Source organism: Hylobates moloch, unplaced genomic scaffold (assembly GCF_009828535.3).
Source record: "Hylobates moloch isolate HMO894 unplaced genomic scaffold, HMol_V3 SCAFFOLD_6, whole genome shotgun sequence".
Lineage (NCBI taxonomy): Eukaryota > Metazoa > Chordata > Mammalia > Primates > Hylobatidae > Hylobates > Hylobates moloch.
The window spans coordinates 104,770,081-104,788,840 of record NW_026652281.1 but is presented as its reverse complement, the minus strand read 5'-3'; the positions used below and the strand labels follow the sequence as shown (position 1 = coordinate 104,788,840).

Sequence of the window (18,760 nt, the reverse complement as noted above, 5' to 3'; positions counted from 1 at the left end):
ATCACTGTAAAACCTAACAGGTGGGGCAGAGGCAAAGCCATCCATTATAAACCTTATCATATCTGTTCTTTCTTATCAAACCTAAAATAGACTGTCCTTTATGTGATAAATTATTGGGCTCTGTTTATCTCTCTTATAACCTCTCTCTCTCTGTTAATTCTCCCCCCAAACATCTACCTCATTTATTTTCCCTTTCCAGAATGGAGGGTGGGGCTAATCATAGCAAAATGTTTTTCACCGACCCTTCATTCATGATGTCATCAGAACCCACACACTCCTCTGCCCACACTTCAGCCCTCCATCCTCAAAACAAACAAACAAAAACCACACCAACTGGGTTTACACAGGCATGCAACAGAATACATCCCAAGAAGGGAAAGAAATCTATCTGCTCAGTTCAGTTAACTAGAGTTCTTCAGTTTCTAATTTAAAGATCACATTAAAACTGGCCAGTTGATAACACACGTGGGAATAACAATGTCAGAGCAGGTGGAAGAGAATGAAAAATGTGAAATACATGGTGGGCTCTCGGGTCCCCACCTCTACTCTTACTCCCTAACAAAATTCCTGCCCAGTGTTTCCTTACCTTTTTTTTTTTTTTTTTTTAAAGAGACAGGGTCTCACTATGTTGCCCAGGCTGGAGTGCAGTGGCACGATCTTGGCTCATTGCAGGCTCCACCCCCCAGGGTTCACACCATTCTCCTGCCTCAGCCTCCCAAGTAGCTGGGACTACAGGCGCCCGCCACCTCGCCCGGCCAATTTTTTGTATTTTTAGTAGAGACGGGGTTTCACCATGTTAACCAGGATGGTCTCGATCTCCTGACCTCGTGATCCGCCCGCCTCGGCCGCCCAAAGTGCTGGGATTACAGGCGTGAGCCACCGTGCCCAGCCTCATATTGTGTTTCTTTAGAGATAGGGTCTCCCTATGTTGCCCAGGTTGGTCTCTGGACTCAAGTGATGCTCCCACCTCGGCCTCCTAAAATGCTGGGAATACAGGCATGAGCCACCATGCCTGGCCCTTCCATACCTTTTGAAACCAGCATATAACAGGTAAAAAGGCAGTAAATGGGACTGATAATCCAAGCTTTTTTTTTTTTGAGACGGAGTCTCGCTCTGTCACCCAGGCTGGAGTGCGGTGGTGCGATCTCGGCTCACTGCAAGCTCCGCCTCCCAGGTTCACGCCATTCTCCTGCCTCAGCCTCTCCGAGTAGCTGGGACTACAGGCGCCCACCACCACGTCCGGCTAATTTTTTGTATTTTTTTAGTAGAGACGGGGTTTCACCGTGGTCTCGATCTCCTGACCTCGTGATCCGCCCGCTTCGGCCTCCCAAAGTGCTGGGATTACAAGCGTGAGCCACCGCATCCAGCCCAAGCTTTTTTTCCTTTTAAATAAAATTAACGGCTGACTGCCAAAGGTCAAAGGCATCTATTTTTTAGATGGAGCACTCCCTTATAATGCTGGAGTTGAAATTCTTCCTTGAACTCTAAGGCTGATTATGGTTATTAGTGGTCAGGCTATCCTGGGTAAGTAATTACGGTCCTCTGCCCTCCAAGGCGAGGATGGGCAGATTCCCACGCAGTTGCACAGGCTGGGGGCTGGCAGGAAGTGAAGGCTATCAGCTCTCTGAAGCCTTAGGCATGTAATAGGGAACAGAACGCAAATATCTTTTCTTCTGAGATTGTGGCCTACAGAATAAGCAGGACTCAATCAACATTAGATGAGTTTGTGGCTACTCAGCACATTATCCCAAATACAAATACCCCATTTGGAATTTCCATTCATTTTCATTCAATGAAGGGAAATGACTGTCCATTATTTTGGAAGAAAACATTTATAATGACTAGTCGTCAAGAATAACTTGTTTTATTACCATGATTTGTGAAAAGCAACAGGGTAGACAGTTCACAGAAGGACACAGACAGTGCCCTGTTTTAGGTTCCAAATTTCTTCTTTTTAATGGGTGGTGGGAGCTGAGCAATGATGTCATCCAGAGGCCGTTCTACTGCCACGAGTGTTCTTTCATCCAAAAGATCCATGAAGAGTAGAGGCTGCAGAGGGATGATAATTATTCTATCAGGACTTAGGATCCAGGGCTAGGCCGGGCGTGGTGGCTCACGCTTGTAATCCCAGCACTTTGGGAGGCCGAGGCGGGCGGATCACAAGGTCAGGAGATTGAGACCATGGTGAAACCCGGTCTCTACTAAAAATACAAAAAATTAGCTGGGCGTGGTGGCGGGCGCCTGTAGTCCCAGCTACTTGGAGAGGCTGAGGCAGGAGAATGGCATGAACCTGGGAGGCGGAGCTTGCAGTGAGCCAAGATTGAGCCACTGCACTCCAGCCTGGGTGAAAAAGCGAGACTCCGTCTCAAAAAAAAAAAAAAAAAAGGATCCAGGGCTAGTCCTGAACGAACTGACTCTAGGTAGACACCATCTAGGCTAAAAGGTTAGCCTAGTTCAAGGCTCAAATGATTTAAATTTCTTGACAAACTTTCCTGCCCTGGGACTCAAAATAGTTGGAATGCATAAAAGCTTTTTTTTATTTTTTTTATTTTTTAGAGATGGGGGTCTTGCTATGTTGCCCAGGCAGGAGAGCAGTGGTCATTCATAGACATGATCAACACGCACTGAAGCCATGAACTCCTGGGCAATCATCCTGCCTCAGTCTCCTGAGTAGCTGGGACAATAGGTAGGTGTGCACTGCTGCGCCTGGCTTAAGATTGGGAGCTTTTTTTTTGAGACGGAGTCTGGCTCTGCTGCCCAGGCTGGAGTACAGTGGCACAATCTCGGCTCACTGCAAGCTCCGCCTCCCGGGTTCATGCCATTCTCCTCCCTCAGTCTCCCGGGTAGCTGGGACTACAAGCGCCCGCCACCATGCCCGGCTAATTTTTTGTATTTTTAGTAGAGACAGGGTTTCATCGTGTTAGCCAAGATGGTCTCAATCTCCTGAACTCGTGATCCGCCCACTTCGGCCTCCCAAAGTGCTGGGATTACAGGCGTGAGCCACCGCACCTGGCCAAGATTGGGAGCTTTTAACTAAGTTCACTCATAAAAGGTCTCAGCAGGATTTTTTACATTTCTCTGGACAGAAAATCTATGCTTCTTCTATCTCAAGAATCAGTGTTAAGCAAGGACTTCAAAGCCTAAGTTCTTTTTTGTTAAGACAGAATCTCGATGTCACCCAGGCTGGAGTGCAGTGGTGCAATCATACTCACTGCAGCCTTGAACTCCTGAGCACAAGCTATCCTCCCATCTCAGCCTCTTGAGCAGCTGGGACTACAGGCATGCTCGACCACACCCAGCTTATTTTTGTATTTTTTTTTTTTTTTTTTGTAGAGACAGGGTCTCGCTATGTTGCCCAGACTGGTCTTGAACTCCAGCCTCAGCCTCCTAAAGTACTGAGATTACAGGCATGAATCACCATACCCAGCCTAAGGCAACTGACAACTGGCAAGTTACAAATGCATCAAGAAGCTAATCACATTTGAGTAATTTACAGAACTCTGCTTTTTTTTTTTTGGTTAATATTGATGGGGTTTTACCATGGTGCCCAGGCTGGTCTTGAACTCCTGGGCTGAGGAGATCCACCTGCCTTGGCCTCCCAAACTGCTGGGATTACAGGTATGAGCTACCAAGCCCAGCCTGCTTGACATTTATCCTATGGAACACTCCAACAAGTACAATTTAAAGCCAGCTCTCACGCCAACAAAGACTCTACCCTCAGCGCCAACATTTCTCACTACTTATGCATTTCATTTTGGTTAAGTATGATGTGCCTGCCTCTAACCTACTCAGGCAAGAACAATAAAACATATACAAGGGACAGCCAGCCTCAAAAAGGTGACTTGTCTCCCACAAGCCAGGTTCTCTGCATGGAAACTGAAGGTGCTCTTATCTTCCGATTGTGGAGTTTATTACATTTTGATATCACAAAGGAACCAACTATCCAGAATAACAACACAAGATGTTTTACCTTATATATCTTAGAAATTTTAAAAGCATGAGCTGTGCGCCTCCGGACGACATCTGATTCATTCGTGGGAGGAAATGGATTGTAGAGTAAGGTTTTGTCATTTGGAAGGGGCTAAAAAAACAAAGACACATTGTTTAAATTGTTACTTTTATTGGGCTTCTGCAGACCAAAGATCCGTAGTGCATTTTGAGCCCAACATCATCTTCTAACCATCATATATATTCAGTACCTCCCTGACATTCGTTAATTCAGGAAAACAGCTGTAGCCATGATACCTCTATTCAGAAAAACATGGGGGGAAAAAAGGAAGAAAAGGAGAGGGAGAAAGAGCTGAAGCTACTCTTGCAGCCACACTGCAGAGGGTGGGAGTATGAGGCAAAGAGAGCTTGTTACTCCAGGCAGCAAGATCAAAGGGCCCTTCTGGGGCTTCTGGCCTGTCTCATCAGTAACACTTTGTCAGAAAGGAACAAACTGGCAAGTGCAGGAGCTCAGCCCACACAGGCTCTGTGCTTTCTAGACTCTCCCCTAACCAGATCACAGACTGGACAAGTGACTGAAGTTCTCCCCAGGCTAAACCTCAACACAAACCACCCCTGCTGATGTCACTGACACCTCGAGGTGGCCTCTGGCCAAAGAAATGATATTTTGTCTCTGACTTCCTGGGAAATAGCTATGCCTACTATAAGGAAGCGATGAACTTAAAGCCAGTGCTTTGGAAAAAATGATCTGGGCTCAATTACAAAGAGGCAAGAGAGTGGGAGGGGCCCTTCCTGTATCACTCATCTTGCAGAAGGCACTTGTCAGCCAGCTCTGCTTCCCACACCCAGAGGTCGCAGGGCCCACGAGATGATTCCAGTGACACATCCCCGTGCACACCTCCTATAGAGCCATCTGCTGCTTTCCCCCATGTTTCTTCCACCCCCACCTTCACAAACACACCAAAACACCGTGTGATGGTTGTCATTTAAGCCCAAAGTACAGGACAGGCATGGCCACAATGCTCCTAGGAAACAAAGCACCTGCCCAGAAAAGCCATATAAATTCAGGGTGAATCAAAACAGCAGCTGGCAAAAGGGACGGAATCTAGAACTGAAGAAAATGCTCGTATCTCATCTAAATCACAGCCATGAAGAACTTTCCTAGCAGGGTTTTTCGAAGATGTTAAGACCAGTTCCTCAAGCCTGCAGACAGCTTTTCAGTAGCTTCAGCCAAGGGGCACAGAGGTCAAAACCTCAGCCTGTACCTCCTTTAATGAAACCAAGTTATTCAGATACCTCGGAGTTCACAGTTGAAAGCAAGTTAGCCAAATCAATGATACTTCCTGATGAGGGTCACCTTCTGAATACTGGCCTAATCACTTTTCTATGTAAGATTTATGTGCTTACTCGCAAGGTAGAGAAATAGTCAAATCAGCAAAAGCCAGTACACAAAGGCCAGCCCCTTCCCTGAGAGACTCCCGAAGAACTGTGAAAACACAAACCAGGGAATCGGTAAAACAAAAGCCCCTCTCCTCCAAGAAACGTACTAGCTACCTTTATTCTGATTTACTAGCTACCTTTATTCTGAGTCTCCGTCCTCTTACCTTATTGTACTTGTTGCTTTTAGAACTTTAAGATTCAGAAGAATATTTCGGAGGTAGCAGTGAAGAACTCACCAATGACTTGTCAATGATGCAGAACATGTAGGCATCATGGAGAAGGATGTGCATCGGTCTCTTGGGATGAAAACTGATGTGTGTGATAGGAGTATCCCTTTGGAGCCAAAGGTGGTGAAAGCCCTGCTTCTGGACAGTCCGGCTCCAATCTGTATACTGTTTGTCTGGGATGCTGTACTCAAATACCTGAGGAAGGACATGACACAGAGAAATGCAGGCTGGTACTCAGACCAGAAGGGCATTCTCATTCCTAACCAGAAAGTATCTATACAAACTTTCAACTATATTATATTCATTCTATGCTCTCCCAACACTTTTTTTTTTTTTTTTTGAGATGGAGTCTCGCTCTGTCCCACAGGCTGGAGTATAGTGGTGTGATCTCCGCTCACTGCAAGCTCCGCCTCCCGGGTTCAAGCCATTCTCCTGCCTCAGCCTCCCAAGTAGCTGGGACTATAGGCGCCCACGAGTATGCCCGGCTAATTTTTTGTATTTTTAGTAGAGACGGGGTTTCACCGTGTTAGCCAGGAGAGTCTCAATCTCCTGACCTCGTGATCTGCCTGCCTCGGCCTCCCAAAGTGCTGAGATTACAAGCGTGAGCCACCGCGCCCAGCCCATCTTTTCAGAGCTATTTTATTTACATAATACAGTGTTCTGTATTTTGCTTTTCTTGCTCAGTGTTATATCATGGAGACTGACCCACATTAATACACATATATATCAGTCATGCCCATTCTGAAACACAGAATAGTCCACTCATTTTATCCATGTATCATGATTTACTTATCCACTCTGCTTAATGGACATTAGCTTGTTTCATATCTTTGTCTACTACAAACAAAGCTGCAATGAACTGTCTCTGTATAAGTCTTTTTGCACAGCTAAAAGCATATATATATCTATAGATATATATACACACACATATATCTATATATACACACACATATATCTATAGATATATATACACACACATATATACCTATAGATATATATACACACACATATACCTATAGATATATATACACACACATATATACCTATAGATATATATACACACACATATATACCTATAGATATATATACACACATATATACCTATAGATATATATACACATATATACCTATAGATATATACACACATATATACCTATAGATATATATACACACATATACCTATAGAGATATATACACACATATATATCGATAGAGATATATACACACATATATATCGATAGAGATATATACACACACATATATATCTATAGAGATATATACACACACACATATATCGATAGATATATATACACACACACATATATCTATAGATATATACACACATATATCTATAGATATATATACACACATATATCTATAGATATATACACACATATATCACACACATATATATCTATAGATATATATATACACACACATATATATAAAAAGAATGATTAGAACTGAAATTTCTAAGTCAAAGACCATGTGGACTTTAAAATTTTTAAGGTATTGCCAAAATGTCCTCCAAAAGGGTTAGGATAATTTACACAATGTATGAGAGTACTGTTTCCCTATACCTTCAGAACACTGTATATTATCAAGTCTTTGATCTTTGCTAATCTAACAGATATAAAAAACTTCCCATCAGTTTTACTTTCAGAAGCACTTAAGGGACTAAGTGCCAGTAAAAGGTGTCGTGGGGGAAATTATCATTATGTGTGACAAAGGCAAAGATGTGTGGCTTCACTACTCTTTCAGTCTTTGGTCAAGGACTCAAATCTATAAAACTGAGAGATTTCACTTTTTGGACAGTGTGTGTGCATGTGTGAGTGTAAAAACTGACCATCGGCCAAGCGCGGTGGCTCAAGCCTGTAATCCCAGCACTTTGGGAGGCCGAGGTGGGCGGATCACAAGGTCAGGAGATCGAGACCATCCTAGCTAACACGGTGAAACCCCGTCTCTACCAAAAATACAAAAAATTAGCCAGGCGTGGTGGCAGGCTCCTATAGTCCCAGCTACTCGGGAGGCTGAGGCAGGAGGATGACATGAACCCGGGAGGCGGAGCTTGCAGTGAGCGGAGATCGCGCCACTGCACTCCAGCCCGGGTGACAGAGCGAGACTCCGTCTCAAAAAAAAAAAAAAAAAAAAACCCCGACCATCAAAGCAGTAAGCATCATTTGCCTAGCAGGCTACTTAAATGTGCTTCCTGGATTACATTTAATCTTCCCAACAGTGAAGTAGATATTAACATCTCCAATTTTACAGATGAATTATTGATAACTTCCTAATATAATTATTGATAACTTCCTAATATATTCTGCAGCCCAGGTTTTTTTTTTTTTTTTTTAAAGATCTCCTTATAATCACAATCTCCTTACAAACTGGTATAGAAAAAAGTAGATTAGGTTCTAATTTTGGCTGAGATTACGTATCTGATCTTATTAGGGCTTGATTTCCTCATTGGAAGGGTAAAGGTGAATGATACAATCTTTTAGTCACTTTCAACTCTCAAAATCTTATTCCAACCCATATCCAGTTTAATACCCAAGCCCATTTCATCTCTCCTCTAAAATAATCAGGAAAATGAGTACTTCAAAATTCCTCCTCCCTCTTGTGATTCTTTACTCTAGAATCTTAGTGCTTCTCCATTTAAATTGCATCCCATCAAACCAATGCATACTGCTGGCCTATGATGAGCCCAGACAGGAAACAAAGCTTTACTTCACACAGGAGAAAACTACCTTATATCCTCCAACACCTTCAAAAAAAAAGCTCCCCGCAACTGCCCAATATTCCAGCTTCTAGGTTACTATCCAGCAGGAAGGGATTAGAAAGCACTGGAATCTCCCTTACCTGCTGGTCCGAATGAGCAATGACAAGGTTGTTGGTATCGGGGGCAACAGCCATAGCAGTCACTGGGAAATTGTAAGCAGGCACCGTGCAGTGAAGCTGGGAACGAATAACACACACAAGGGGCAACTCTAAGTGACACTTTTCCGCAGCAAAGATTGAATGGTCTAGGTCGGGGGTTTAAATAGTGCTCCTCATAATTCAAAAGGGTTCTAGGGAAGTTCCATAAATTTCAGGCATTTCCCCAACCAAGGAACTTTCATTTCTTTTTTCTTTTTTTTTTTGAGATGGAGTTTCGCTCTTGTCACCCAGGCTGGAGTGCAGTGGAGCGATAATTAGCTCACTGCAACCTCCGCCTCCCGGGTTCAAGTGATTCTCCTGCCTCAGCCTCTCAAGTAGCCGGGATTACAGGCGCGTACCACCACACCCGGCTAATTTTTTGTATTTTTTTTTTGAGATGGAGTTCCACTCTTTCTCTCAGGCTAGAGTGCAATGGCATGATCTTGGCTCACTGCAACCTCCACCTTCTGGTTTCAAGTGATTCTCCTGCCTCAGTCTCCTGAGTAGCTGGGGTTACAGGCGCCCGCCACCATGCCCGGCTAATTTTTGTATTTTTAGTAGAGACAGAGTTTCACCATGTTGGCCAGGCTGGTCTCAAACTCCTGACCTCAGGTGATCCACCCACCTCGGTCTCCCAAAGTGTTGGGATTACAGGCGTGAACCACCGCACCTGGCTTAATTTTTGTATTTTTAGTAGAAACGGGGGCTCACTATGTCGGCAAGGCTGGTCTTGAACTCCTGACCTTGTGATCCACCCACCTCGGCCTCCCAAAGTGCCAGGATTACAGGCGTAAGCCATCGCACCAGTCCTCATTTTCTTAAAAAAATGCCTATTGCGGGCTGGGCGTGGTGGCTCACGCTTGTAATCCCAGCACTTTGGGAGGCCGAGGCGGGCGGATCACGAGGTCAGGAGATCGAGACCACGGTGAAACCCCGTCTCTACTAAAAATACAAAAAAAATTAGCCGGGCGTGGTGGCAGGCGCCTGTAGTCCCAGCTACTCGGACAAGCTGAGGCAGGAGAGTGGCATGAACCTGGGAGGCGGAGCTTGCAGTGAGCCGAGATTGCGCCACTGCACTCCAGCCTGGGCGACAGAGAGAGACTCCATCTCAAAAAAAAAAAAAAAAAAAGCCTATTGGTTGGCCTGGCGCGTGGCTCATGCCTATAATCCCAGCACTTTGGGAGGCCAAGGCAGGTGGATCACGAGGTCAGGAGTTCGAGACCAGCCTGGCCAACTTGGTGAAACCCCATTTCCACCAAAAATAAAAAAAATCAGCCGAGAGTGGTGGCGTGCGCCTATAATCCCAGCTACTCAGGAGGCTGAGGCAGGAGAATCACTTGAAACTAGGAGGCAGAGGTTGCAGTGAGCAGAGACTGTGCCACCACACTCCAGCCTGGGCAACAGTGCAACACTCTGTCTCAAAAAAAAAAAAAAAAAAAAAAAAAAAAAAAAGCCTATTGGCTGGGCGCAGTGGCTCACACCTGTAACTACAGCACTTCGGAAGGGCCAGGGCGGGAGGAATGCTTGAGTCCAGGAGTTCAAGACCAGCCTGGGCAACATAGCAAGACCTCATCTCTACTAAAAAAAAAAAAAAGATTAGCTAGGTGTGGTGGGACTCGCCTGTAGTCCCAGCTACTCAGGACACTGAGGTGGGAGGATCACTTGAGCCAAGAGGTCAAGGCTGCAGTGAGCTGTGACTGCGCCACTGCACTCAGTCTGGGTGACAGAGTGAAACCCTGTCTCAAAAAAATAAAAAGCATATTTAACCGCTTACAAAACTAACAGCATTTGTGGAGAACTGAGAGTAAAGCCTTTCCCTCTGAGTAAATCCATCTGTACAAACTGCTTATAAATGTGTCATTGCATAGGGAGTCTACAGGTCTACACTAAGTTTAAAAGAAATTAATGCCTAGGCATGGATTTTTATGTACGACTGCAAAGCATGTGCATGCTACACACAAACACTCTTTAAATGCCAGGCAAGGCTCAAAGACAAGTGCTCAGTACATGCTCCTACCATAATGCAACAAAGGTTACACTATACAGTTAACAGGTAAACCCATTAAGTGTTGCAGTTTGATGTTCTTCTATACACTTTTAATGCTTATTTCAAGTTTTGGGTAGTTCGAATTTGATTCTTATAATGAAGATGAGGACTTGTAAGGGATCACTAATGACTCAATTTATGACTGACAGCATCATTACTGATTAGTGAAGAATGTTTTCCCAGTATTCTTTTTTCGAAGTTTTGATTATGTTTGCCTTGAGATTACAAGGCAAGCCATGAAAGGAACTCTTATTATCTGCAACCGTTTGTCTGTGTATATCAGAATTTTCCTCCCGAAAATACAGAAAGAACCTGGATGTGTTTACATCACCCACAAATCATTAATTTCAAATTTCCAGGTATGAATGGGTTTCACTGTTTCCATTAGCTGCTTTTAATGTTACACAGTATAGCTTCTGGGTTCCATAAAAATAAAACAGGATTCCAAACCTGGAAAAATTATTGGTTAAAAAGAAAAAAGTCTGGCCAGGCGCGGTGGCTCATGCCTATAACCCTAGCACTTTGGGAGGCCGAGCTGGGCGGATTGCCTGAGCTCAGGAGTTCAGGATCAGCCTAAGCAACACGGTGAAACCCCGTCTCTATTAAAATACAAAAATTAGCTGGGGGTGGCGGCACACACCTGTAATCCCAGCTACTCAGGAGGCTGAGACAGGAGAGTCATTTGAACCCGAGAGGCGGAGCTTGCAGTGAGCGGAGATCGCGCCACTCTACTCTAGCCTGGGTGACAGAAAGACTTCGTCTCAAAAAAAAAAAAAAAAAAAAAGTCTAATAAATTTCCAGGTCATGCCAATCTGCCTTGAATCTTGTAACTGCAGGGTGAACTGGCTCCTGTACAATCATTCAAACTGCTGCCATGAAACCCTATGCTCACCTTTAGCTGTTTTACATTGTAGACATGGACTCCAGCACTGGTACCTGATGCAGCTAGCCAATTCCCATCTGGACTGACTGCCAAAAGACACATGGCCTCCACTGTTCCTGTGAGGACAAAACAGTTACATCTCTGAATTCACACAGTGTCCACAGCCAGCCCTGCCCTGGAGATGATGGCAAAAGCCAAGGAGACCCTCAGAGTTTTAAATCACTGCCAGGATAATTTGCTGATCACTGTGCAAATTACTTCTAGATGTTAATGTTTCTACTTTTTTCATCTACTTATTTAGCCATCCCGCCTGTAAAGAAGGTCCAGAGAGATAAAACAGAAGTTATTACTTCCTCAGGCCTAAGACATTGCTTACTATAGGAATAGAGAATGATGGCAGCATCTGCCACTAAAACATACACTTTAATTGTTACAAACTCCTTTCCTACCAAATGGTTTTTTTTTTGTTTTGTTTTTTTTTTTGAGATGGAGTCTAGCTCTGTCACCCGGGCTGGAGTGCAGCAGCGGATCTCCGCTCACGCCAACCTCCAGCTCCCAAATTCAAGTGATTCACCCGCCTCAGCCTCCTGAGTAGCTGGGGTTACAGGCGCCCACCACCATGCCTGGCTAATTTTTGTATTTTTAGTAGAGACGGGGTTTCACCATGTTGGCTGGGCTGGTCTTGAACTCCTGACCTCAGATGATCCTCCCACCTTGGCCTCCCAAAGTGCTCAAAGTGCTGGGATTACAGGAGTGAGCCACCACGCCTGGCCTCTTTCTTTTTTTTTTTTGTTTTTTAGACGGAGTCTCACTCTGTTGTCAGGCTGGAGTGCAGTGGTGCAATTTCAGCTCACTGCAACCTCTGCCTCTCAGGTTCAAGCCATTCTCCTGCCTCAGCCTCCCAAGTAGCTGGGACTACAGGCGTGCACCACCACACCCAGATAATTTTTGTATATTTAGTAGAGATGGGGGTTTCACCATGTTGGCCAGCATGGTCTCGATCTCTTGACCTTATGATCTGCCCACCTCAGCCTCCCAAAGTGTTGGGATTACAGGCGTGAGCCACTGTGCCTGGCCCCAAATTTTTTTTTAAATCAAAATTATGGGCCGGGCGCGGTGGCTCACGCTTGTAATCCCAGCACTTTGGGAGGCCGAGGCGGGTGGATCACGAGGTCAGGAGATCGAGACCACGGTGAAACCCCCTCTCTACTAAAAATACCAAAAAAAATTAGCCGGGCGTGGTGGCGGGCGCCTGTAGTCCCAGCTACTCAGAGAGGCTGAGGCAGGAGAATGGCGTGAACCCAGGAGGCAGAACTTGCAGTGAGCCGAGATCGCGCCACTGCACTCCAGCCTGGGTGATAGAGCAAGACTCCGTCTCAAAAAAAAAAAAAAAAAAAAAATCAAAATTATGGACAGGCCAGGTGCGGTAGCTCACACCTGTAATCCCAGCACTTTGGGAGGCGGAGGTAGGTGGATCACCTGAGGTCAGGAGTTCAAGACCAGCCTGGCCAAGATGGTGAAACCCCATCTCTACTAAGAGTACAAAAAAAAATTAGCTGGGTGTGGTTGTGGGTGCCTGTAATCCCAGCTACTCGGGAGGCTGAGGCAGGAGAATCACTTGAACCTGGGAGGCAAAGGTTGCAGTGAGCCGAGATGGCACCAACGCACTCCAGCCTGGGCGACAAGAAACTCTGTCTTTTGAAATTCTGTCTCAAAAATAAATAAATTAATAAAAAAAAGAAAGTTATGGACAAACAGCAAGTTCAATAGACGAAGCATATCTTTAATTTATTGGGTACCTGCTATATATTTAGCACTAAGGGAGGATGGGCACGTCTGAGCCATCTTTGTCATCTAGAGACTTTAAACCAATCTGGCAACACGACAACTAGTGTGGGATAAAAATTGGACAGTGATGCTCTATGCCAAAATGCGTGCTGCATGTAACGCCCCCAAACGATAACATGGCTTTATAACAAGCGTAACCCAGCTGCCAAAGGATGGGTGGGGATGAGGAAAAAAGGATGGGGAACAGTGCAAGTTAAGTGACGAGGACTAGAATATGCAGGTTTGAGAGCTGTGAAGAAACCAGCTTGACTACAAGGGGAAGTGAGATGAGAGAAGTGGAAAAAATAAAGTCATATACATAATGCAGAGCCGAATCTCAAGGAGTGCTAGATATAAGATAAACAGCCTAAGTTTTGTAATAAAAACATATATAGATAATAAATAGTCAGTTTGATTTATCTGACCCCTAACTTGTGGGTTTCTTCTCCTATAGGCTTCTGGATCAGCTTATGAACAGTGAGAGTTGAGGATAAAAGAGCTGACTTTCACTAGGCATGGTGACTCACACCTGTAATCCTAGCACTTTGGGAGGCCGAGGCAGGAGGATTGCTTGAGCCCAGGAGTTCAAGACCAGGATGGGCAACACAGTGAAACCCTTTCTCTACAAAAATACAAAACTTAGCTGGGTGTGGTGGTATGTATACTCCTGTGTACTTGGGAGGCTGAGGTGGAAGGATTATCTGAGCCTGGGGAGGGTGAGGCTGCAGTGAGCCATGATCGCACCACTGCACTCCAGCCTCGGCAACAGAGTGAGGCTGTCTCAAAAAAAAAAAAAAAAAGTTGACTTTCCAGGCTGATGGGAGTGTAAATGACAGTGAAGCAGCAGCTAAAATCCAGGACAAGGGAGAGGGGAAAGGCTCATAGGAAGTATCCAAACAACTACTAGCTTAATTAATCTGGAAACTGAGTCTAAGTCCTTAACAGCCATAGCTAGCTACATAGCCACACTTGTTCATTAATACTCACATTCTCAAGGAAAACAGAAAAATTCTCAGGAACATTAAATGAACACAGATAATTAAACTGTATGTATAAGAATACTTTTGGGCCAGGCACAGTGGCTCATGCCTATAATCTCAGCTGGGAGGGCAGAAGGGGAAGATCACTTGACCCCAGGAGTTCAAGACCAACTTTGTCAACATAATGAGACCCCGTCTCTACAAAAAAAATTAAAAAATTAGCCGGGCATAATGGTGGGCATCTGTAGTCCCAGCTACTCAGGATGCTGAGATGGGAAAGATAACCTGAGCCCGAGAGGTCGAAGTGGCAGCGATCTATGATTATACCTTTTTATAAACAAACAACCAAAAAAGGCAACATGCCCACAAAATACTTACATACAAACACATATTAGAAAATATCAAAATATTAATGGTAGCTATTTCTGGGTATCACGATTGCAAATAACTTTAACTTTCTTCTTGTTCTGCTAACAAACTAAGGATGATGAAACTTCTCTGGCCCCAAATAAGGAATCAAAAACCCAGTGAGAAAAGAGTAGGTGTGAAGAACATTGCAGATCTCATCGAGAGTCTTCATCTGCCAGCTATCTCCTCCTACTTGAAACTGCAAACATGTGAGTGAGTGTATCTGCAGGGTAGGAGGAACATGAGGGAACCCCCGACATGGAGGCTTAAAAGCAAAAAAGTTACATCTTAGACAGGACAAGTCTCCCCATGGCCAGTTACCAGATTCCCACCTGACTGAGGCTGGAAAGCATGTAGGTGCTTGAAGCTTCCTCCTGACAGCTGAACAATATGCAGAGCTCCTTGATTTGATGCTACAAAGAGCTTTGTTGAATCTTCAGAAAACAAAATCTGAAGGGCAGAGCGAAGGAATGCTGGCATTTTGGAAACCTTTGGGTGAACCAATAATAACAGCCAGTGAGAGAAGGGAGACCTACAGCCCAACAGAAACAATCACAGCTAGGCTTAAGGTACATTAATGCTTCCTGTCTCTAAGTAAGCCAACTGACTCAGGGCACAGAACACTGGTTTCTCTCCAGTAACCTATACATCCCCCTTTTATCTCTTTAGTAAATATTCACTTCTCTATCAAGGAAATAACTAAGTCACACGTGAAACCACTAAACAGAAAAGCTTTAATTTTATTGCCTGTAGGGCATTACCCTATCCCGCTAAGAACATACCTCAATTTCAAAATGGAAATAAAGGCTGGGTGTGAGCCGGGCGCAGTGTCTCACGCCTGTAATCCCAGCACTTTGGGAGGCTGAGGGGGTGGATCACCTGAGGTCAGGAGTTCAGGACAGCCTGGCCAACGTGGTGAAATCCCATCTCTACTAAAGACACAAAAATTAGCCAGGCCTGGTGGTGGGCACCTGTAATCCCAGCTACTCGGGAGGCTGAGGCAGGAGAATGGCTTGAACCAGAGAGGCAGAGATTGCGGTGAGCTGAGATGGTGCCACTGCACTCCAGCCTGGGTGAAAAGAGCGAAACTCGGTCAAAAAAAAAAGGCTGGGTGCGGTGGCTCACGCCTGTAATCCCAGCACCCAGCACTTTGGGAGGCTGAGGCGGGTGAATCACTTGAGGTCAGGAGTTCAGGACCAGCATGGCCAACGGGTGGTGAAACTCCATCTCTACTAAAAATACAAAAATCAGCCAGGCGTGGTGGTGGGCGCTTGTAATCCCAGCTACTCAGGAGACTGAAGCACAGGAATCGCTTGAACCCAAGAGGCGGAGGTTGCAGTGGGCCAAGACTATGCCATTGCACTATAGCCTGGGTGACAAGAGCAAAACTCCGTCTCAAAAAAAAAAAAAAAGGAAATAAAACACTGTTTCATAACAGCCCTCTCCAAATCTCCAAATAGTTTTTAACTGAGCAAGGATTCATATCCAGTTGATTTCCACTTCACACAAAAATGACATATTCAGGAAGTTTCCTCTTATGTGACCAGACACTGGGCTATCACTTACCCTTTTGAGGCTTATGTTGTCGTGTTCATAATTCAGCCGACAGAGAAAAAACCGAGAAACTGTAGAATAGGCTATCCAACTTCCACATGGAGAGATACAGCTACAGATAATGTTCTCAGGACCCTGGCAATATCACGAATCAAGATGAATGTGCAATTAAACTTCACATAACAAGGTGCACTGGGACATGATGCCTCAAGCTCTTGCCACTCTGGACATATCCACAGATATCTACACATAATCTCGATCCACGTGTGGTCTGCATTAATATGATTATTTCAGAGGCAGAGCACCTAAAAGGCATAGCTTTGATTTCCAAATCCGAGACTGGAGGTCTATTCTTATTTTGGCCCTTTGAATACTTCATAGATAGCCTCATACTAGACCCCAACTTCAGAAACCTGAGCAGGGAGGCATCTACTGAAGGAAAGCTTGGGAGGATAGGTGGTTTGAAGTACTTATTTCCTGTTTTGTCTACGACATTCTGCTTTAAAGACTTCTAAGAAATAGCAAATGAAAAACATTTGAAGGCCAGGTACAGTGGGTCATGCCTGTAATCCCAGCACTTTGGGAGGCCAAGGTGGAGGATTGCTTGAGCCCAGGAGTTCAAGACCTGTCTGGACAACATGGTGAAACCCTGACTCTACAAAAAATTAGCCGGGCATGGTGGTGCACACCTGTAGTCCCAGCTACCTGAGAGGGTGAAGTGGGAGGATCATCTGAGCCTGGGAGGTTGAGGCTGCAGTGAGCCGTGACCGTGCCACAGCTCTCCAGCCTGGATAACACAATGAGACCCTGCCTCAAAAAAGTAAGCAAACAAACAAAAAACCAACCAACTAATCAAAAAAAAAAAAAGAATCTGGAGAATAAAGAAAAGTTGAATGTAACATTTATGTAGTTTTTAAAAACTCACAAAACAAAATGATTTTTTTTTTCATAGTATACCCTTTTGTACTATTTGAGTTTTTAAAAATATGCACATGGCTGGGCACGGTGGCTCACGCCTGTAATCCCAGCACTTTGGGAGGCCAAGGCAGGCGGACCATCTGAGTTCAAGACCAGCCTGACCAACCCTATCTCTACTAAAAATACAAAAAATTAGCCAGGCGTGGTGGTGCATGCCTGTAATCCCAGCTACTCGGGGGGCTAAAGCAGGAGAATCGCTTGAACCCAGGAGGCGGAGGTTTTGGTGAGCCGAGGTGGTGCCATTGCACTCCAGCCTGGGCAACAAGAGTGAAACTCCGTCTCAAAAATAAACAAACAAACAAACAAATAAATAAATAAATAAAAGCACATTATTTTCATAATAATATCAAAAGAAGAGAAACCTATTTCCTGTATACATCCATCTAATAAATCCTCAACGTCCTACTTATAATCACAGGAAACCCAGGCCTAGTGACACAGTCCTTCATTCAAATAGTTTTAGAATTTATACAATTTATGATGCAAACTAAGTAACCTCAAAATTCAGAATGGGAAAAACGTTCTAGAATTCAGAGCCTAAACAAACTTCCTTACCTTTGTCTTTAGGTGCAATAAATGATCTGCATTTTTAGAGAGTGGAAGAGTATCCCCATTCTTGCCTGAAACGAGAAACTTCCCTGAGATTTTTCTTATGAAAGAAAGAGTATTTGTACATTTTTTCTTCTAAAAAGTCACTCCTTGGAAGAATGGAATCTCTATCAGTGGGAAATCAGAAAAATGCAAGCTCACTGAGTAAGCTCACAATTTTTGAGGGGTATATGAAGAGGAAAGCAGTACTTCCTTTGCTTCTATCCTCTGATACATCACTAATTCCCTGAAGCTCTAGTCCATAGCCAGGCATGCAGGTGGAGTTTGTGTGGCCTCGATTTTAATCCACTGCAAACGAGAGAACTCAAACATTTCCTTAATAAGTCAAAAAGGCCACTAGGCTGTCACTCCAATAAGATCCATGTGATCTTCTTTTTCATACAGGATTATCATTACCCATCATTAAATCTTGTTGTTTTTCAACAGTCTGTTTTCACCTCAGTTAAGCTAGTGCAAACTACGATTCTTCAACCCTCGCCTTGACTACACCCTGCAGCGCACCACCTAGAGCCATAAACTTTTAAGAGATGACTCAATATCCTGCTAAAGATTCTAATACTCTAAACAACTTATTTGCTTTATCTAATGGGTGGGAAAACCATTAGTTAAAATGGACACAAAAGTCTACTTCAGTTTTTCTGTAATCAGAATTCCAACTGCAATTCTGATTTCTGGCTTCTCTCTCCAGTTTTCTTATTGAAAAAAACATGCTCCCTTGGCCGGGCGCGGTGGCTCACGCTTGTAATCCCAGCACTTTGGGAGGCCGAGGCGGGTGGATCACGAGGTCAGGAGATCGAGACCACGGTGAAACCCCGTCTCTATTAAAAATACAAAAAAAAAAATTAGCCGGGCGCGGTGGCGGGTGCCTGTAGTCCCAGCTACTCGGAGAGGCTGAGGCAGGAGAATGGCGTGAACCCAGGAGGCGGAGCTTGCAGTGAGCCGAGAT

The 18,760-nt window shown here is 44.5% G+C and overlaps 1 protein-coding gene across 4 annotated transcripts in view; it reads right to left on the bottom strand.

The window, feature by feature from the left end:
• Positions 1–1,848: 1,848 nt before the first annotated feature.
• The window catches only part of UTP4 (UTP4 small subunit processome component), a 37,588-nt gene continuing 20,676 nt past the window's right edge, over positions 1,849–18,760 (bottom strand). For all 4 annotated transcript variants that reach the window (XM_032157755.2, XM_032157757.2, XM_032157752.2 and 1 more), the window contains 8 exons: positions 17,761–17,825; positions 16,240–16,362; positions 15,006–15,162; positions 11,468–11,574; positions 8,472–8,567; positions 5,625–5,810; positions 3,971–4,081; positions 1,849–2,049 (listed from right to left, as the gene is read on the bottom strand). In XM_032157755.2, the coding sequence (XP_032013646.1) occupies positions 1,933–2,049; positions 3,971–4,081; positions 5,625–5,810; positions 8,472–8,567; positions 11,468–11,574; positions 15,006–15,162; positions 16,240–16,362; positions 17,761–17,825 (962 nt within the window). In that variant the 3' untranslated portion in view covers positions 1,849–1,932. The remainder of the gene's footprint in view (positions 2,050–3,970; positions 4,082–5,624; positions 5,811–8,471; positions 8,568–11,467; positions 11,575–15,005; positions 15,163–16,239; positions 16,363–17,760; positions 17,826–18,760) is intronic.